Here is a 21,922-nt window from a genome sequence, read left to right on the forward strand (position 1 = left end):
AGCTCATTGGTCACAAAGCAGGAGAGGGGCTGGGAATTATGTTTTCAAACAAAGCGTTAATTCCATTAACATTTATAGACTACTTTTGATTCTCACTGTATTACGGGACAAAGTGCGTCCCTTATTAGCTCAATACGGGACGTGTACTTTTGTTTCTAAATACGGGACGATTCCGTTTTTTAAGGGACGGTTGGCAACCCTATCTGCATCACAGGTGACTCCACTCATCCGTCCAACACCTTCTTCAGTTTGCTGCCATCAGGAAGGAGACTGAACTGCCGAGGTTGAAGCTGGCTTCAGTCTCTTTCTACCCCAGGTCTCACCACATTTCCAAAATGTAAACTCTGAGTCTCATAAGAAATGTGGTTCAAAAAGATGTGCTGATCTATGAATGCATCCTTACTGAAAGCTAAAGATGTCCAGCAGACAAAAACAGCAGCTGAATGAACAGTTATCATGAGCGAGTGTACAAACACTATCACAGGAAATAACAGAAATAAACTGTAGTTTCCATTTATACCTGTAGTATTTTTTCAGCTCCATGTCATCTTCCAATATGTCAAAATATGATTTCATTGTATCTTAAACAAATACAAACTTTTCTTCCCCCCAGAGAGCCAACAGTTTACTATCAGAACTGAGGCTGATCATTAACAGGGAGCAGCAGGTAACAAGGTCATCAGCAGTGGAGGAAAGTATGGAAGTAATACTCAGCTTCATATTTGAAGATACTCGAGTATCTTAGCTGCAGGTCTGGAACAATGGTTTTATTTCCTTTCCCATTAAACATCTCACACAGCCCCTCATCTGTGACCCTTAGCAAACCCACTGGATATCTACCTGCACATAAAGGAGATCAGATCAGTTCCAGCTACACCAGCTGTAACAGGAAAATGCTGCTTACACTTTGATGCATCACTTTCAGTTTGTCATATAAGACAATATATGAGATTGAGGCATTATTTTCCTGCAGTGAGTAAATCTACTTTGTACTTTACTCTTTTCAAACCTTCCAGTTTATTCACACAATAAAACATCAACACAATATATGAATTCATTCATTAAAATCACAGTTTTTCCTCATTTGTTTGATGATTTTGACAAAAACAAACAAACACACACACATGGTCTGCCATACTCATAAAGAGAAATGTCGACATTTTTCAATACAAATATTCCAGAAACATTTAGAGGATAGAGAAGTTTACATTTTCATGTGGAGAAATATTTTAGTAAATCAAAATGATGATGAGCAGTGATAGCCTCCATAAACAGTCACAGGAAAGATCTCCTTTAAAAACTCAGAAACATCAAGAGAACAACTAGAAGATGTGGAGGTACCACCCATAATGTTTGACTGACAGCTGATCTCTGTGCAGAAATGATGGAGAGAAAATAAAATGAAACTAAAACACAGATTTAAACCCACAATATGAAAGACTTCAGTCTATTTCACTTTAGTCAACTCAGCTGTGGCTCCACAATAATCATCATAATGGTAGTAAACCATCAGTCCAGCATAGTGAAGCCAAAGTCCAGCATAGAGCGGCTGAGTGAATGTGGTCTGGACTCTGTGGAGGAGAGTCATGGTTTCAGAGACGCTGTAGAAGGACAAAATACCTGCTCTGTGATCCAGGTACACTCCTACTCTGGAGGAACGAGGACCTGAGACAGGAGTTTTGATGTTGTTGTACCAAAATGTAAAACTGTTGTTGTAACACTCTAATGACCAAGATTTGTCATTATGTCCAAACAAACATTCATTACCACATCCTTCTCTGCTGATATTCTTGTATGCGACTGCTACATAAATTTCTCTCCCTCTCCACTCCACCTCCCAGTAACAACGTCCAGTCAGACTCTCTCTACTCAGGACCTGCCGCCATCCAGTGAATCTGTCTGGATGATCAGAATAAGACTGTTGTTGATTCACTGCTTGCGCTTTTCTGTTCCCCTCTGATAATAACAGCTGTTTGTGTGCTGTGTTTGGATCCAGTGTGATTTCACATGAATATTTTAAGAATTCAGCTCTGGTCTTTGGCTGTGGTTGTGGCAGTAAAACATCCACTTCAGTGACTGTCAGTGAGATGTTTGTCCATTCCTCTCTCAGAATGTCCTGTAGTTTATCTCTGACCTCTGACACAGCTGCTGTCACATCCTCAAAGTAGCTCAGAGGACGGATATTGATGCTGGATGAGTCTGTAGACTCACTGAGTGCTGACAGTGAGGGGTAGTTGTGTAGAAACTGGATGTGATCCTCTGTGTGTGAGAGCTGCTTCAGCTCAGCATCTTTCCTCTTCAGCTCAGTGATCTCCTGCTCCAGCTTCTCCTGAAGCTCTTTGACTCGACTCACTTCAGTTTCCTGCTGGGATCTGATCTGCTGCTTCACATCAGAGCTTCTTTTCTGGATGAGATGGATCAGCTCAGTGAAGATCTTCTCACTGTGCTCCACTGTTTGATCAGCAGACTGATTGATGGCCTCCACCTCCTGTTGAAGCAGCTTCACATCTTTCTCTCTGTCCTGGATTCCCTGCTGGATGTTTTGTCGACTCACTTCCAGCTCTCTCTGCCTCTCAGTCCTTTCTGCTGCAGCTGAGACTGTGTCGTGGCCTTTATGTTCATCCACAGAGCAGAGATAACAGATACTCTGCTGATCAGTACGGCAGAACATCTTCATCACCTCATCATGACGAGAGCAGATGTTCTCCTGGAGCTTCTTGGAGGGCTCCACCAGCTTGTGTTTGTCAAATGCAGGACATTCATAATGAAGCTTAACATGTTTCTCACAGTAAGAGACCAAACACATCAGACAGGACTTGAAGGCTTTCATTTTTCTTCCAGTGCAGACATCACAGGCCACATCTTCAGGTCCAGCATAGCAGTGATCAGCAGGAGCAGCTTGGAGTCCAGTCTTCTTCAGCTCCTCCACTAAATCTGCTAACATGGTGTTTTTCTCCAGGACAGGCCTCGCTGTGAAAGTCCTCCGGCACTGAGGGCAGCTGTAGATTTTCTTCTTTTCCTCTTCATCCCAGAAGCTTTTAATACAGTTCATGCAGTAGCTGTGTCCACAGGGAATAGTCACCGGATCCTTCAGTAGATCCAAACAGACTGAACAGCAGAATTTTGTTTGATCCATTTGCTTCATGTGCTGTGCCGTTTCACCGTCTCTCAGTGACTGTCAGACAGTTTCACTTCCTCTGAACAGAAACAACCTCTGTGCTCTGAAGGGAAACAGATCTCTGCTCTTGTTCACCTCCTACAGGAAATGAGGCTCACCAGCAACTGCATTTACACCATGTTGTTTAGACCCATCCTGATACAGACACATCTGTGAAGGGAGGCAACAACAAGTCATAAATGCTTATTTCATGAGTGCCAGGGTTTGTTATGTTTGATTTACAATATGCAGTTAAAACTGTGACCTAGCTAATCTTGTTAACTAGTAACTTAGCCTATATCACTGTTCATCTACAATCACGATGAACACCGGTTTACCACAAGGCTGTGTGATGAGCCCTTTCCTCTACTCCCTCTTCACCCACGACTGCAGACCTGCTGATGGTTCCAACACCATCATTAAGTTTGCAGATGACACCACGGTGATTGGCCTCATCAGTGACAACGATGAGGCCGCCTACAGGGAGGAGGTGGATCGTCTGGCTGAGTGGTGCGACAGAAACAACCTGCTGCTTAACACTGAGAAGACCAAGGAGCTCATCGTGGACTACAGGAGGAATGCTGACCCACATCCACCCATCCACATTAAGGGGATGGCTGTGGAGCGTGTGAGCAGCTTCAAGTTCCTGGGAGTCCACATCTCTGAGGATCTCACCTGGACGACCAACTGCTCCAAGCTGGTCAAGAAGGCTCACCAGCGCCTCTTCTTCTTGAGGACTGAGGAAGAACCACCTGTCCTCAGACATCCTGGTGAACTTCTATCGCTGCACCATTGAGAGCATCCTGACCAACTGTATAACAGTCTGGTACGGGAACTGCTCTGCCTCGGACCGGAAGGCGTTGCAGAGGGTCGTGAAAACTGCCCAGCGCATCGCCCGAGCACCACTTCCTGTGTCGGTGGTGTCTGAAAAGGGCTGGGAAAAATCATCAAAGACCCCAGTCACCCATCACATGGACTCTTCACCCTCCTGCCCTCTGGGAGGCGCCACAGGAGCCTCCGGACTAAGACCACCAGGTACCGGAACAGCTTCTTCCCCACAGCTGTCAGACTCCTGAACTCTGCCTCCTGACATCTGACCCACGTTAAACTCATGGACTGAACATACACACACCCACAATGGACAACTGTACCCTCAAACACACAATAATAACATGGACTGAACCACCACTCACAACCACTAGCACTTTATATAGCCTCTGTAGAAACTATCTACACCCTCACTTATCTTAACTGCACTACTGTATAGCTCTGTGTAAATAATCATTCTACATTCGATAATCTTTAATCCTACAATTGTTTACCACTTGCATAGTTCCCATTTCTGTATAGCTGTATATCTCAGATTCCTGTAAAGTTATTTATTTCATATTCTGTATAGTTTTTCATATTTATATCCTGTTCATAGCTTGTACTCACTACAGCCTGTACATACTTATAGTTATAGAATATTCACAACATACTTCATACCGTGTACATTATAACATACCATAATAGACCCATTTCTGTAATATACTCACATATCTATATTATTGCTAATATATATTGTAATATATCTATATCACTAAAGCACTTCTGGATGGATGCAAACTGCATTTCGTTGCCCTGTACCTGTGCATGTGCAATGACAATAAAGTTGAATTCTATTCTATTCTATTCTATATGAAATGCCTTGTGGCGATGATTTAAGTAAGGTAAAACTTTATTGTAGAGCTGGGCGATAGAACGATAACGATATGTATCGCGATATAACTTTTTCTCGATAGAAAAATTAAACTATCGCGATAGACCTCGCCGCTCTTGTCCTCTTAAAAAAAAAAAAAAAAAAAAAAGAAGAAAAAAAAAAAAGAACAGCCAATCCAAATTAAGTAGTGCAGAGCCGAACCAATCACAGCCGCAGCGTCACGTGACTTGTTACGTACAGCACAAGTGCCAAGCCGCACATGTGTATTTGTTTGGGAAGCAGCCAGCCACCGTACCGCCCGGGTAATGGAGGAAATGAGTGTGCCGACTAGAAAAATCAACCGAGCGTGACCAAAGGTTACCGAAGAGAAAACAGATGATGGTTCCAATGCCGGAGAGATTGTCAAACGGAAGAGCCATAGAAGTTCCGTAGTGTGAAGGTATTTCGGCTATTTCAAGTCTGACAAAAAACAGTAGCGTGCACTGTAAATTGTGCCGAAAGCAAGTCTGGAAATACAATAAACTGGTGCATGCGCTACGTCCACACGTACCCGGGTATTTTTGAAAACGCATATTTTTCTATGCGTTTGCACCTTTCGTCCACACGTAAACGGCGTTTTTGGTCACTGAAAACGAAGATTTTTGAAAACTCCGTTTTTGCATTTAGGTGTGGACTAGAAAAACGGAGAAAACGCAGCGTCAAAGGATTTTTTGACGTCACACTGCGCGCCACGTTATTGTGTCGGTGAAATGAATTTCTACAATACTGTTACTGTTAATTCTAATTTCTGCAGTGTTTAAATGCTTACATATATACACACAGTTACTGTCCCTCCACACATACGACTCTGTTCTGCTTCTATGCCCCAGCTTTGTTTACTTTTTCCCACCGAGGCTTCTAGACTTCTGATTGGCCAACATTTCTGCACGGTTAGGAATCTAGCTCCACCTGCTGCTTTGGCATGTTCATAGCAGCGTTTTCCTTCATTTCTCCCTTTATGTGTGGACGGGATTATTTTTTAAAACGAAAACGGAAAATCTCAGTTTTCAAAAATACCCGTGTACGTGTGGACGTAGCCTCAGTCTCTGACTGGAAGCGCTAATTCGTCATTCGGCTTTTGTCAGACTAAAGTAACTGTTAAAACTGTTTGAAAAGCTAAGCTATACAACAAGGAGAGATTGAGAATTTCCTTTTAGTTCTCAGTTTATTTGATATTGACAAAAGTTAGTCAGTTTTGTCTGTTCTTCTGTAAAACAAACTAAGATTTATTTTTAGAATTAATATTTTGTTTCTAAGTGGAATTGACAATTTAGTAGTCTGTTTCGTTTGTTCTATTTTGAAACTTAAACGCTTTAGCGGCTGCCTTTTGTGTAGTTTGCAATATTTGCCTTTATTTATCTGAAAAAGTCTCATGTTCCTTAAGTACATCTACCCTGTTGAACTTATTATGGGAAATAAATATTTAAATAAAAACAAGCTGCTGATTATTTCACATTTTACTTGTGAGCAACGGCACATTTAAATCTTACAAATATAGTTATTTGGCTTATATCGTGATAGATATCGTTATCGCCTGAAATGAAAAAAACATATCGTGATATGAAAAAATCTTATATCGCCCAGCTCTACTTTATTGGTATAGTACCTTTTGAGATAATAAAGCGCTCCATGATAACGCTGGTTACACCCTTGTGTACAGGTGTTAAAACTCCAGTCCTTGAGGTCCTGAAACTTTTACATGTGTCGCTGCTCCAACACACCTCAATAAAATTAGATCAATTAGCAAGAGCCCTGACTGCATACTGAGGTGGCAATTCAGCCATTAGATTCATGTTATAGCAGCTCATGAATGAACGTGGCACAATATAAGCATTTTTATTGTTGAAGTACATTTTTTCCCAACACTTTCATTTATTTCAAACTAGAAAATGCATTTTCTGAAGAAACTGCAGTGTGAATGCTGATAACTGAACGTTTTGAGTTGAAATAATTGCTGAATGTTAAGTTAAAAATGTTGAGGTTTAGGGGTTCCCACCTCAGCATGTAGTCAAGACTCTTGCTAATGACCTACTCATTTTATTCAGGTGTGTTGCAGCAGGGACACATGTAAAAGTTTCAGGACTTTGACACCCCTGCCCTTGTGGATTAAACAGGATGAATTTGTTACACTCTTAACTCATCTAAACAAGGCATTTTGTAGAGGGTACAGCAGCCATGGCAGTTTTTCTTGAAACAACTAATCTCACGTGTTGACTTTTTCTCAAAATAAGCATGGGAACAACTGTCTACAATAAATCAAACATGTTTTACTCATTATGTAAGAATTATTATACAAATGACCAGTGCAAAGTAGGGCTGCCACAAATGATGATTTTGATCGTCGACTAGTCACCGATAATTTTTGCGATTAGTTGACTGATCAGACCATGCATCCATTGGACGCACAGCTTACTGCACCAGCATGACCCATCCTCCAAATCCGGGGAAAAGGACGACGCATTTGTCGGAGTCTTCGAAATGGACAGCCTTCGTCGCGTCGCTGTAACGCATTTGGCCTACAAATGCGGCCTCCGAAGGATGCCGGTGTTCCAGATCTACTGGCGTTTAGATCAACTGGCGTTGGTCGAACAGATGTGTGGCAGTCTTGCGTTTCAGTAGCTCCTACCGACAAACCAGCAAAAAAAAGCCAAATGTGTCATCTGTGACACTTGTGAGGTTGTCTCAAACACACTCCGTCAGTCTTGATGCTGTTGAACAACAAAATGTTTAAAAATGTGGCGAGTTTACCTGGTGATATCCTCGTGCGCCACGCGATCGCGAAAACAGCAAACAAGTAACACCACGCCGTTGTTGTTCACGGGACAGCAAGAGTAAACAATCGGGAGACTCTTGTCGTCGTTATCGTTCCCCTCGCACGGTTTATTTCTCCGAATTCAGCGTTTTTGCTTCACAACTACAGCGTGCAGTTTACTTTGTGCACTAACATGGAGTCGAGTCAACCAGCGCCACCTCTGGCCAAGTGCCACAGCCTACAGCCAGATCAACCTGTGACACACATCTGCACCACGTTTGAATTCGTGTCATGCACATTTGTACCTTTCAATTGTGTCTGTTTGTGCGTCATGCAAATAAACCTTTGGAAAGAATGAAATGATATCATATATTCCTTATTGGCCTACATTTGTACAAAATTCCAAATTATATACACAAAGTCATAGAAATCACCACTCCAATTGGTCATCATGATTTTAATATTCTCTTTTTCCATAACAATGAAATACACCTTGGACAAATATGACACATCAATATTTCATTAGTGTTGTCACATCACATCCTGTAAGCATCGTCTGTCTGTGTCTTTTCCCTGAAAATGAATATTTCCAGCCAATATAGGCAATTCATCAACATGGCTGGAGTTATATACAGTCTGTATAAGTGTGGTTAATCTAATGAAGATTTGTAAGGAGACGGCAGTTACTGTGAATTCACAGCAGTTACACAGTGATTAGTAATAAACAGCCAGTGAGAGTGAGTGGATATGACTGTTCCCACCACTAACACATGACCATAGGCCACTACTAGATTAACTTGTGACACATCTGCACCTGCTGCTATGATCACATTGAGTAGAGGCTGAGTGGCTGCACTTACCCCTGGTACATCCAAATCTACCCACAAACATGTTGAAAGATGCAATGCCAGCAATGTGGATTGTCAACACTGAAAACAATCAGTAAGCAAAGACAACAGGGATCATTTGTTTCTGTTTATTTAGCACCCACAACATTTGTAGTCGCCTTCTGCACAGGGGAAGTCCACACACACCGTGTGGTACCACTTTCCACAGAAGGTGCAATCTGCAAGATTGAATGAGATTGTCAGAGTCATTGTCTGACTGTTTATTACTAATCACTGTGTAACTGCTGTACATTCACAGTAACTGCCATCTCCTTATAAATGTTTATTAGATTGACCACACTTATGCAGACTGTATATCACAACCAACTCTAACATGTTTGTTTGCAGAGGGAAGACACAGACAGACTACGCTAACGACATGTGATGTTACAACACTGGTGAAATATTAGTGTGTTCACGACATTTTTCGTATGGGCAAAAGTATTGATATCAGGATGGTGATTCTTATGTGTATGTCATTTGGCATTTTGTACAAATGTAGGCTGATAATAAATACATGATATCATTTCATTCATTTCAAAGGTTTATTTGCATGACCACAAACAGACACAATTGAAAGGTACAAATGTGCATGACACGAATTCAAACGTGGTGCAGATGTGTGTCACAGGTTGATCTGGCTGTAGGCTGTGGCACTTGGCCAGAGGTGGCGCTGGTTGACTCGAGTCCATGTTAGTGCACAAAGTAAACTGCACGCTGTAGTTGTGAAGCAAAAACGCTGAATTCGGAGAAATAAACCGTGCGAGGGGAACGATAACGACGACAAGAGTCTCCCGATCGTTTACTCTTGCTGTCCTGTGAACAACAACGGCGTGGTGTTACTTGTTTGCTGTTTTCGCGATCGCGTCACGCATGAGGATATCACCAGGTAAACTCGCCACATTTTTAAACATTTTGTTGTTCAACAGCATCAAGACTGACGGAGTGTGTTTGAGATAACCTCACAAGTGTCACAGGTGACACATCTGGCGTTTTTTTGCTGGTTTGTCGGTAGCAGCTCCTGAAACGCAAGACTGCCACACATCTGTTCGACCAACGCCAGTTGATCTAAACGCCAGTAGATCTGGAACACCGCCCCTGAATTTGGACAGAGCTACGATGCCGGAGACTGCTTCTTCTTCTTTTGCCTTTAACGGCAGCTGGCATGCTTGAACATGCATTGCTGCCATCTTCTGTTTCAGTCCGTTATTACACTCTTAAATCCTACTGCTTATTCCTGTCTTTCATGATCTTACAAAGCTTCAAACGACGCGTCGACTATTAAATTAGTGGTTTACGATTTTGATAAACGACGTAATAATGACTAGTCGACTAATCTTGGCAGCCCTAATGCCAAGTGTACTGTGGTGTAAAAAAGTCATTAACTGCATGCTTGCTTCACCTACTTAGCTTTAGTATTTTAATTTCCTAACTGTACATCCAAAGCTTTGCTCACTGCAGCTGTATTGCGCAGTTATGTTACACCCCTGAAAGCAGAGGGGAAATTAAGAGTGATTTTCAAGTGATTCTCTCATGCAGTAGTTTAATGCAATGAAAAATGAACATAAGTAATTCACATTGCGTACTGCTCAATGTCACACAGTGGAAGAAAGAGCTAATTAATAACCCAAAAATAACAATTGAGTGCTTACTATTTGTATCTGAACATGTTTCCGTACAAAATAGATAACAATAGAAACGTTTGTAGCTCCTGCCGTTAGCTTAATGGCCATTGTGCAACTGAGGCTCAAAACCGCGGTCTACCCACTAAACATCTATAATAAAATGTTTCTGAAGCTCACAAAATAACGAAAGACTACCTATAAAATATCTCAACAACGTACAGAGTATAAAATATCATGTTTTGATCACCATTACCTTAAAACACAGAGGAAAGAATGACGAGGGTGATTTTGAGATGCTTCTCTTCTGCAGTAGTTTTGTAATGAGGAGAGAGCGCGCGAAAGCCCCCTGGTAGAGAAAGAAGCCATTACCAATCGATCCCAGAAAAGACTTACTAGCCGATTACTGATGTACAGATCGCAGTTCTCTTGAATCAAATGACAACCATTAATGCAACATGAAAAATAACCAATTTAAAACAATTTCGCAGTGTATTTACATTGTTTTCAGGCTTAAGAATTTGTATTAACTGAGTGCCTTTTTTTTTTTTTACTGTCAACTCTTTTAGTACAAAATCAACTTATGAATAACACCTGTATGGAGTCTTTTGGTACTGCTAAGGGGCTATAAGGGTAGTTTTCCACCCTGTCACAGTTACAGCAGCACTTTGTATCATCCACAGTCCTGAAAATTTTGGTGCATTGTTGTATTGTTTGGTTATATTTTTAAAAAAATTGAAAACGAAAAAACTTTTTGTTATTCGTGAATGTATTTTACTGTATTTATTACCAGTGCAAATAATTCAATTATTCATAATGGGCACTCCAGTTTACAAAAAACTTGAAGGAATTTAAAATTTAACAAATTATAGATAAAAAGATCAAAACTAGCCATTTAAATCCTGCCTCAGTTTTTGTAGCAAATCTTAAAAAGAATATTCAACATAAAAATGTAAACACATCTGCAGATATTTTCCTATAGCAGAACATCTTTATCACCTAATCATAACCGGACTTGAAGGCTTTCATTTTTCTCCCAGTGCAGACATCACAGGCCACATCTTCAGGTCCAGCTTGGAGTCCAGTCTTCTTCAGCTCCTCCACTAAATCTGCTTACATGGTGCTTTCCATCAGGACATGTCTCGATGTGAAAGTCTGTCTGCACTGAGGGCAGCTATAGATTTTCTTCTCTTCATCCCAGAAGGGTTTTAATACAGTTAATGCAGTAGCTGTGTCCACAGGGAATAGTCACCGGATCCTTCAGTAGATCCAAACAGATCAAAATAGAATCTTATTTCGTCCATCTGATTTCCTTGCTGCACTATTTCACTTGTTTTTAGTGACTTTTGAACAAATAGCTGAGAGTACATTTTAATGTGCAGCCTCAGAAGGCGAACTCATGTTACATATGAAACAGGACATAAATAGGCATTATATCTGAAACAAATTAAAACAATGCTTTGAACACACTTCAGATCTGAAAAGGGAAAAAAAACTCATGCTGGATATCTGAGCTGATATGAACTGAGTACTATGTTAGGAACCAAAGGATTTCACATTGTATGATGGAAGTGAAAACTGAATTGAACTGAATCTCCACCCAGGTCTCAAAAACATAATGTCTGGTGAGGTTTTTCAGGGGGGGTTATGATTAAAATGCAACACCGCAACCTAGGGGAATTTCACCGCTATGAAATATAAAGATTGTAGTTTCAAACAAGCCAAACAAATGATAACGCAGGCTCGAATACACTACTGATGCAGACTGGTTTCAATATCAAAATACTTTTATTCAATATATTTGTTAAAAACAAACAAACAAATACAAATAAAACAGAAGTTAAAACAAGTGCAGCATGAATCAGTATAAAGGTTGACTGTGAAGTAAAACAACCAAATATTGAGCTGGACTTACCAGTAGCTGAGGACCATGGGGAGAAAAAAAGGCACACGTACAAACCAACCACCTATATACACAAGGTGGTGTAAAACAAAAGGAATGTGGAAAACAACCCACTGGCATGAAGGCCCCACGGCTACTAGCTTATCCTACTTTTAAACCTGTAATAGGACACTTACCACCAGGCTCATTGCTCACAGTCATACAAGAAGAACTACTAAAATCTACTCCAAGCATTTTAAAACATCACACATGCTTTTAAAACAAAGAAAAATAAAAAATACACAAGTCAAATAGTAATTTACACTCCACAGGTGAATGATGGTTGTTATAACTGATCCTAGCACAAACACACTTTGTGCTAGAACACAATGCAGCATGGGGCCATCTGTGGCGACTGGAGCAAGTCAAACAGACAAATAGCAGATGTAAGCAGACACCAGCAAGACACACGTGAAGAGATCCTTCGAACCCAACGACGTAGGCAAAACAGAAATATAAGAATCAGAATTGTGTTTATTGGCCATGTATATGCACACACACACACACACACACACACACACACACACACACACACACACACACACACACACACACACACACACACACACACACACACACACCAAATTAAGGATTGTACATTAACATATGTTATTGTGGAAACTGCTATCGGGACCATACTGAATTTAACCAGATAAATATTTGATATAGTGAGAGAAAGAGAGTAAATGACAAACAGACATTATAATTCATCATACACTGAGAGTAGCAGACTAATCAATAAAACACCTCTTCCAATTAATCTAATAATTCATTCAGCGTCCATCTGTTTGTTTTTTATGAGCTTTGTTTGATTTGATAAGTATCTGAGCCTGAGACCACAGGACTGCTTACCTGTATCGTTTGCTTGTTTCTCCTTTTCTGTTTTTTTTCTAAACCGAGGACCTGATGGCTTTGATCTTTTCTTGTCCATTTTTGTCCATCAGGAATTTTTCACTCCAGCATCAACACCTAATAGACCTACACCTTGTGGCCCCTAGAGACAAAGCAGCACGTACAAACACCAAAACACGTACAAAACGCAACGGAAGTGCTCCAGGATGCTAGGGGCAATGCTGAGCTTTGTACGTGATTTGTCTCTAGGGGCCACCGTATATATTTATATGTAAACATATATAAATAAAACCACAATCTTTTTTACATTAGTAATTCCTTTTGTGCATAATTTCATATTTTTGTTGATAAGAAATTAATTAAAGCAACAAAACAACCTGAAGAGCCAGTTAGGAGCCAAAAGAGCCGGTTCTCTAAAGACAGCTGGAATTTCCATCACTAGCCCCGTGGTGTTCAGGTGTATAACGTGGTGTGGAGGTGTGTATGCAGCAGCACCGAGGTCCTCAGCTGATTTTAATTTCAAATATGTGTCTTGGGCGTAACTTTGTTTATGGCAGCCTGTGTGATTCATGCTGTATTCACCTTGCACGCTAAGGTGCTGGCCAATTAAATCACCAGGAAGGCCGATGAACGCCCGCCAGGCTGCATGAAGTTTGATTAAAATCTGCTGCAGAACATAACTGTGAATTCTGACAGCCAATTTCAAATGTTAGTGTTTCAGTCACTAAAGACTGGCAGTAAATGGAAATGTCAAATGATTCATTACAAGGAGCTGCCAACTTTAGAGGCTGGTTAATCGTGACAAATCTTTTCCTTCACTCAGGTTAGTAGATTGCGGCTCAAACAGTGAACACATGTTATCTCTATTCGGACTTCCCCAAGTGTTCTTTATTTTTTGCTCTTGCTGTTTTCTTTTATTAAGCAGCTTTAATCTTGTCCCAGCTGTGGTTCAGGTGGTACAATTGGTACCAGTCACAGGGTCAGTGGATTGGTCCACAGTTTCCTCCAGTCCACATGCCAAAGTATCCTTGGACAAGACACTGAACCCCAAGTCCATCAGCGTGTGTGAATGTTGGCTAAAGCCCTCAGGCACAGATAGAAGTGCTGCATGAACGTGTGTGACTGGGTACATGAGACATGTAGCAGAAAGTGCTGTGAGTAGACAGGACCTATGCAAGTACGACATCATTTACAAACAACCAACACTTTTCATTTTCACTTTTTTTCCACTTTCATTGTGTTTTTATTTTGCCAGGGTGCATGCCTTAATTTCTCTCATCCAGTGTTATGTTGAATTATTCATCATTCAGTCTTACGTGGAGTTCAGGTCCAGAGATCATAATTGAGGCCAAACGCCACTTTTAAGATATAGGGTATAAAACTTTATTTTTAAATAAAAAGGGCAGTGATGCTAAACCAGCCTTTAGTTATGCTGCTATCTCCTTAAATCTAGTGTTGCTAGCTATTTCCCAGGCTAACTGCTGCTCAGTTCCCCAAAACAAACAACCACTGAAAAGTTAAAAATGTGCTCTGATGAAATGATCAGTTTGGCTGGACTCTCTGCTGTTGCAATAAAGTAATAATGTCTTAACATCCATCCATCCAGGGTTTCTGGAGGTGAGAGGATTTAGAGGTTAGCAGTGAAATAGCTCAATAAAGGAGAATCCATGTTCTAGTATTTCTGAAACAAACAAACAAAAACATGGAAAACCATCTAAACTTTGTATGAAATGTAAGGAAAGTTGTGTCTGGTCATTTATTTGTTTGTTGTAAAAATGCTTCTTGGCATCAAATCTTATGTCAGTTTACCTAATATGACATATGTAGTAGCAAATAATAAATAAATAATAACCTGTGGTATGCTTACACTTGATCTACATGCAACTATACAAACATGTCAGGATTATTATATTGACTGCTTGATCTACTGCAGTGACAACACTGAGGCCTCAAACCTGTCACGATCCTGGATCATTGACCCAGCGTTTTGAGTTTTCTTGTGTTTTGATGTCATTTTGTATTATGTTTCATGTTTAAGTCGTCTTTGGTTAAGTTGATTCTCTAGTGCCGAGGTTGTCCCTGTTTAGATTTGTATTAGTTAGTATTTCCCCCCTTGTGTCTTTGCCCTCTGTGTCTCCCTCTGTGTGGCTGTGATTGTCTTTGTTGTGAGTTCTTGCTTCCCTCATGTTTCCTTCTGTTGCTCTTCCTGTCATGTGATCCATGTTTCCCCAGTCATGTTCTCTGGGGCTGTGTCCAAATTCAAGGGTATCATGCTTCGAAGGACCTGACCTACCCGGTCCACATAAGGCGGGTCCTTCGAAGGCTGCTGTGAAATTGGACAGTCTTCTAGCCTTCAGTAAAGTCTGCACTCACTTCTGTGTTTTTCCGGTCGCTAGCGCCAAAGCGTGACAACTTTAAAATGGACCCAGAAATGTTGCAATGACTGAATGATTGCTGGTCATTTGTGCACATTTACTATATTATATAAAATATGTAAACCAAATCTCTGTGAAACTTATAGAAGAACATTTTCTATTTGTTTATTTTCTATTATTCATTTGATCCTGTAACTTATTTGTGTGCATAGATGGCCCTGGAGTGTCCTCAGGGAGAGAGGGAATTAGGACAGGAAGCAAATCAATACAACACAACAACTCTTAGTAACTGCATTTATTAACTTGTGTTCTTAAGGATTATCTTCTTGATATCACACATACATACTTTGTATTTTTAAGATATCCCATTTCCTTCTGGCCTGCAGGGGGTGACTTTCCCCTGCAGGCTCATCTTCTCCAGAATTGTCCTGATCACACACAACAAATAAGAGACAAGAGAAAATTGTACAACCACCAGATGGTGAAAGAGTCCCACTGCACCTTTAAGCCATGAAGGATGTGTCTTGATGTTTGCTTGTGATAAATCTGCTTTATGTGAGTCTTTTTCAGAGAGTAACAGTAATATGTCTGATTATATGTCTTTAATCAGTAAAGTCTCGCTTTGCTAGAAATAAATAAATCAATAATAAAATTGTAAACATGCAGCTGTATGTTAGAAGTCAAAGGGTCCTTAAGTCTTCTGTAAATTGACGGGGATCAAATGAAGGACACAAGTATCTGTTCTTACTCTAATAAATGCTGCTTTAATATCCAACAGACTATTTTCCTTCCTCATCAGCAGTAAACAGCTCGACTGCGTCTGTGCATTTGTGTCCTCCATACTTGTTTCCACAGACATCTCAGGCTTGATGCCACGATGCAGTGCAGAAACCTGACAACCCTCTGACTCATGTTCAAATGTTCAAGGACATTTCTCAGGATCATGTATGACCCCTTTTTGACATTTGGACTTTCATTAATAATATTTGTGTTTCTGAGTCATTTTTGTGGAGACTTCTGTCCAACGTAGTGTCCAAATGAAGCCTGAAGCTTTTCTTCACCCTCTTGTCAGATGGTCAGCAACAAAACTCTGTTCCAACCAATGTCTGATAAGAGATGAGACACAGCAGCTGAGCAAATGATCATTTCATGCTGAAGACATCCTCAGACAGAATTAAATACATACATAAACACAGCCTGGTGCCAATAACACAGCTAATGACACTGCTGTATCACTGGCTTTACTGATTAAAGACCATATCTGAAGGAAATCTTTGAACACAACAGAAAGTGACCTTTTAAACCTGCCACACTGATGCTGCATTCAAGGACCATTAAAACATTTTAAAGGACTTAAGAACATGAAGAAAATGTGACTTGTTTCTCTGTAATGAAGCTGTTTTAGTGAAGAAAGTTGAAAGGTCACAGAGCGACTGCTGAATCTTCTGCTCTAAACATGAACTCTGAACTTTGTGATGCTTCAGGAGGAAAACTGCTTCAGTTATTCTCTCAGATTAGTTTCATATTTTCTGCATCAGATTTGAGTGAGATCCTGGAATGAAGACAGAAGAAAAGACGTTGTTCAAAGTTTGATTTATAGTCAAACCTTCCAGTTTATTCACACAATAAAACATCAACACAATATATGAATTCATTCATTAAAATCACAGTTTTTCCTCATTTGTTTGATGATTTTGACAAAAACAAACACAAACACACACACATGGTCTGCCATACTCATAAAGAGAAATGTCGACATTTTTCAAGACAAATATTCCAGAAACATTTAGAGGATAGAGAAGTTTACATTTTCATGTGCAGAAATATTTTAGTAAATCAAAATGATGATGAGCAGTGATAGCCTCCATAAACAGTCAAAGGAAAGATCTCCTTTAAAAACTCAGAAACATCAAGAGAACAACTAGAAGATGTGGAGGTACCACCCATAATGTTTGACTGACAGCTGATCTCTGTGCAGAAATGATGGAGAGAAACTAAAATGAAACTAAAACACAGGTTTAAACCCACAATATGAAAGACTTCAGTCTATTTGAGCTTAATCAACTCAGCAGTGGCTCCATAATAATAAGGCAACAGTCCAGCATAGAGCGGCTGAGTGAATGTGGTCTGGACTCTGTGGAGGAGAGTCATGGTTTCAGAGACGCTGTAGAAGGACAAAATACCTGCTCTGTGATCCAGGTACACTCCTACTCTGGAGGAACGAGGACCTGAGACACGAGTTTGGATGTTGTTGTACCAAAATGTAAAACTGTTGTTGTTACAATCTAATGACCAAGATTTGTCATTATATCCAAATTTACATTCATTACTATTCCCTGCTCTGCTGATATTCTTGTATGCGACTGCTACATAAGCTCCTCTCCCTCTCCACTCCACCTCCCAGTAGCAACGTCCAGTCAGACTCTCTCTACTCAGGACCTGACAACATCCAGTGAATCTGTCTGGATGATCAGAATAAGACTGTTGTTGATTCATAAATGTTGCTTTTCTGTTCTCCTCTGATAATAACAGCCATGTGTTTGCTGTGTTTGGATCCAGTGTGATTTCACGCGAATATTTTAAGAATCCAGCTCTGGTCTTTGGCTCTGCTGGTGGATCTGACAGTAAAACATCCACTTCAGTGACTGTCAGTGAGATGTTTGTCCATTGCTCTCTCAGAATGTCCTGTAGTTTATCTCTGACCTCTGACACAGCTGCTGTCACATCCTCAAAGTAGCTCAGAGGACGGATATTGATGCTGGATGAGTCTGTAGACTCACTGAGTGCTGACAGTGAGGGGTAGTTGTGTAGAAACTGGATGTGATCCTCTGTGTGTGAGAGCTGCTTCAGCTCAGCATCTTTCCTCTTCAGCTCAGTGATCTCCTGCTCCAGCTTCTCCTGAAGCTCTTTGACTCGACTCACTTCAGTTTCCTGCTGGGATCTGATCTGCTGCTTCACATCAGAGCTTCTTTTCTGGATGAGATGGATCAGCTCAGTGAAGATCTTCTCACTGTGCTCCACTGTTTGATCAGCAGACTGATTGATGGCCTCCACATCATGTTGAAGCAGCTTCACATCTTTCTCTCTGTCCTGGATTCTCTGCTGGATGTTTTGTCGACTCACCTCCAGCTCTCCCTGCCTCTCAGTCCTTTCTGCTGCAGCTGAGACTGTGTCGTGGCCTTTATGTTCATCCACAGGGCAGAGATAACAGATACTCTGCTGATCAGTACGGCAGAACATCTTCATCACCTCATCATGACGAGAGCAGATGTTCTCTTGGAGCTTCTTGGAGGGCTCCACCAGCTTGTGTTTCTTTAATGGAGCTACTTCATAATGTGGCTGAAGGTGTTTCTCACAGTAAGATGCCAGACAGAATAAACAGGACCTGAAGGCTTTCATTTTTCTTCCAGTGCAGACATCACAGGCCACATCTTCAGGTCCAGCATAGCAGTGATCAGCAGGAGCAGCTTGGAGTCCAGTCTTCTTCAGCTCCTCCACTAAATCTGCTAACATGGTGTTTTTCATCAGGACAGGCCTCGCTGTGAAAGTCCTCCGGCACTGAGGGCAGCTGTAGATTTTCTTCTTTTCCTCTTCATCCCAGAAGCTTTTAATACAGTTCATGCAGTAGCTGTGTCCACAGGGAATAGTCACCGGATCCTTTAGTAGATCCAAACAGACTGAACAGCAGATTTTTGTTTGATCCATTTGATTCATGTGCTGTGCCGTTTCAGCGTCTCTCAGTGACTGTCAGACAGTTTGACTTTCTCTGAACAGAAACAACCTCTGTGCTCTGAAGGGAAACAGATCTCTGCTCTTGTTCACCTCCTACAGGAAATGAGGCTCACCAGCAACTGCATTTACACCATGTTGTTTAGACCCATCCTGATACAGACACATCTGTGAAGGGAGGCAACAACAAGTCATAAATGCTTATTTCATCAGTGCCAGGGTTTGTTATGTTTGATTTACAATATGCAGTTAAAACTGTGACCTAGCTAACCTTGTTAACTAGTAACTTAGCCTATATGAAATGGCTTGTGGCGATGATTTAAGTAAGGTAAAACTTTATTGGTATAGTACCTTTTGAGATAATAACAAAGCGCTCCATGATAACGCTGGTTACACCCTTGTGCACAGGTGTCAAAACTCCAGTCCTTGAGGTCCTGAAACTTTTACATGTGTCGCTGCTCCAACACACCTCAATAAAATTAGATCAAGTAGCAAGAGCCCTGACTGCATACTGAGGTGGCAATTCAGCCATTAGATTCATGTTATAGCAGCTCATGAATGAACGTGGCACAATATAAGCATTTTTATTGTTGAAGTACATTTTTTTTCCAAACACTTTCATTTATTTAAAACTAGAAAATGCATTTTCTGAAGAAACTGCAGTGTGAATGCTGATAACTGAACGTTTTGAGTTGAAATAATTGCTGAATGTTAAGTTAAAAATGTTGAGGTTTAGGGGTTCCCACCTCAGCATGTAGTCAAGACTCTTGCTAATGACCTACTCATTTTATTCAGGTGTGTTGCAGCAGGGACACATGTAAAAGTTTCAGGACTTTGACACCCCTGCCCTTGTGGATTAAACAGGATGAATTTGTTACACTCTTAACTCATCTAAACAAGGCATTTTGTAGAGGGTACAGCAGCCATGGCAGTTTTTCTTGAAACAACTAATCTCACGTGTTGACTTTTTCTCAAAATAAGCATGGGAACAACTGTCTACAATAAATCAAACATATGTTTCACTCATTATGTAAGAATTGTTATAAAAATGACCAGTGCCAAGTAGGGCTTGATCATTTTGATCGTCGACTAGTCACCGATTATTTTTGCGATTAGTTGACTGATCAGACCATGCATCCATTGGACGCACAGCTTACTGCACTAGCATGACCCATCCTCCAAATCCGGGGAAAAGGACGACGCATTTGTCGGAGCCTTCGTCGCGTCGCTGTAACGCAATCGGCCTACAAATGCGGCCTCCGAAGGATGCCGCCCCTGAATTTGGACAGAGCTACGATGCCGGAGACTGCTTCTTCTTCTTTTGCCTTTAACGGCAGGTGGCATCCTTGAACATGCATTGCTGCCATCTTCTGTTTCAGTCCGTTATTACACTCTTAAATCCTACTGCTTATTCCTGTCTTTCAGGATCTTACAAAGCTTCAAACGACGCGTCGACTATTAAATTAGTGGTTTACGATTTTGATAAACGACGTAATAATGACTAGTCGACTAATCTTGGCAGCCCTAATGCCAAGTGTACTGTGGTGTAAAAAAGTCATTAACTGCATGCTTGCTTCACCTACTTAGCTTTAGTATTTTAATTTCTTAACTGGACATCCAAAGCTTTGCTCACTGCAGCTGTATTGCGCAGTTATGTTACACCCCTGAAAGCAGAGGGGAAATTAAGAGTGATTTTCAAGTGATTCTCTCATGCAGTAGTTTAATGCAATGAAAAATGAACATAAGTAATTCACATTGCGTACTGCTCAATGTCACACAGTGGAAGAAAGAGCTAATTAATAACCCAAAAATAACAATTGAGTGCTTACTATTTGTATCTGAACATGTTTCTGTACAAAATAGATAACAATAGAAACGTTTGTAGCTCCTGCCGTTAGCTTAATGGCCATTGTGCAACTGAGGCTCAAAACCGCGGTCTACCCACTAAAAATCTATAATAAAATGTTTCTGAAGCTCACAAAATAACGAAAGACTACCTATAAAATATCTCAACAACGTACAGAGTATAAAATATCATGTTTTGATCACCATTACCTTAAAACACGGAGGAAAGAATGACGAGGGTGATTTTGAGATGCTTCTCTTCTGCATTAGTTTTGTAATGAGGAGAGAGCGCACGAAAGCCCCCTGGTAGAGAAAGAAGCCATTACCAATCGATGCCAGAAAAGACTTACTAGCCGATTACTGATGTACAGATCGCAGTTCTCTTGAATCAAATGACAACCATTAATGCAACATGAAAAATAACCAATTTAAAACAATTTCGCAGTGTATTTACATTGTTTTCAGGCTTATGAATTTGTATTAATATCCAACAGACTATTTTCCTTCCTCATCAGCAGTAAACAGCTCGACTCCGTCTGTGCACTTGTGTCCAAATGATCATTTCATGCTGAAGACATCTTCAGACAGAATTAAACACATACATAAACACAACATGGTGCCAATAACACAGCTAATGACACTGCTGTATCACTGGCTTTACTGATTAAAGACCATATCTAAAGGAAATCTTTGAACACAACAGAAAGTGACCTTTGAAACACTGAGTGTCATCCTCACCTCAGTTCAGTCTTCACCTGTTCTGTGGTCACATGACTGTTTCACTGTACACATCAACTAGTTGTTAAACTGTAATAGACTTCATTTGAAATGATTTGTTGTTAACAAGTGTAAGGAGATGATTGTCGACTTCAGGAAGACTCCACTCAGACACCACTCAGCATTCGTGGTTCCACGATAGAGACTGTTACCAGCATCACGTTCCTGGGCGTTCACATCTCAGACAACCTCACCTGGACCACCAACACCACCCCCATCACCAAAAAAAGGCCCAGCAGCGCT

The 21,922-nt window shown here is 40.7% G+C and overlaps 2 protein-coding genes across 6 annotated transcripts; both read right to left on the reverse strand.

Moving 5' to 3' along the window:
* Window positions 1–1,016: 1,016 nt before the first annotated feature.
* On the reverse strand, window positions 1,017–10,521 carry LOC146647585 (tripartite motif-containing protein 16-like). Of its 3 annotated transcripts, none has more exons than XM_085388065.1 (2): window positions 10,416–10,521; window positions 1,017–3,328 (listed from the first exon to the last, which is right to left on the reverse strand). In XM_085388065.1, exon 2 carries the CDS (start codon window positions 3,143–3,145, stop codon window positions 1,448–1,450), a length of 1,698 nt encoding a protein of 565 aa, XP_085244191.1. In that variant the 5' UTR covers window positions 3,146–3,328; window positions 10,416–10,521; the 3' UTR covers window positions 1,017–1,447. The 3 variants fall into 3 exon arrangements, with proteins under 3 accessions (XP_085244191.1, XP_085244192.1, XP_085244193.1); XM_085388066.1 differs by lacking the exon at window positions 10,416–10,521 and adding an exon at window positions 7,305–7,436; XM_085388067.1 differs by lacking the exon at window positions 10,416–10,521 and adding an exon at window positions 6,505–7,283.
* Window positions 10,522–16,915: 6,394 nt separating this feature from the next.
* On the reverse strand, window positions 16,916–21,230 carry LOC146647586 (tripartite motif-containing protein 16-like). 3 transcript variants are annotated; one of them, XM_085388070.1, is made up of 3 exons: window positions 21,113–21,181; window positions 20,641–20,721; window positions 16,916–19,225 (listed from the first exon to the last, which is right to left on the reverse strand). In XM_085388070.1, the coding sequence occupies exon 3, from the start codon at window positions 19,040–19,042 to the stop codon at window positions 17,375–17,377; it is 1,668 nt and encodes a 555-aa protein (XP_085244196.1). In that variant the 5' UTR covers window positions 19,043–19,225; window positions 20,641–20,721; window positions 21,113–21,181; the 3' UTR covers window positions 16,916–17,374. The 3 variants fall into 3 exon arrangements, with proteins under 3 accessions (XP_085244196.1, XP_085244194.1, XP_085244197.1); XM_085388068.1 differs by lacking the exon at window positions 20,641–20,721 and having other exon boundaries at window positions 21,113–21,230; XM_085388071.1 differs by lacking the exons at window positions 20,641–20,721; window positions 21,113–21,181 and adding an exon at window positions 20,208–20,634.
* Between the last annotated feature and the right edge of the window lie 692 nt (window positions 21,231–21,922).

This window comes from Rhamphochromis longiceps, linkage group LG18, assembly GCF_057381845.1.
Source record: "Rhamphochromis longiceps isolate RC_006_pf linkage group LG18, R_longiceps_female_GT1.1, whole genome shotgun sequence".
Classification (NCBI taxonomy): Eukaryota; Metazoa; Chordata; class Actinopteri; order Cichliformes; family Cichlidae; genus Rhamphochromis; species Rhamphochromis longiceps.

Excerpts from the sequence above, each read along its gene's own strand:
- LOC146647585 (XM_085388065.1), bottom strand. The coding sequence starts at position 3,145 with ATGAAGCAAATGGATCAAACAAAATTCTGCTGTTCAGTCTGTTTGGAT.
- LOC146647586 (XM_085388068.1), bottom strand. The coding sequence starts at position 19,042 with ATGAATCAAATGGATCAAACAAAAATCTGCTGTTCAGTCTGTTTGGAT.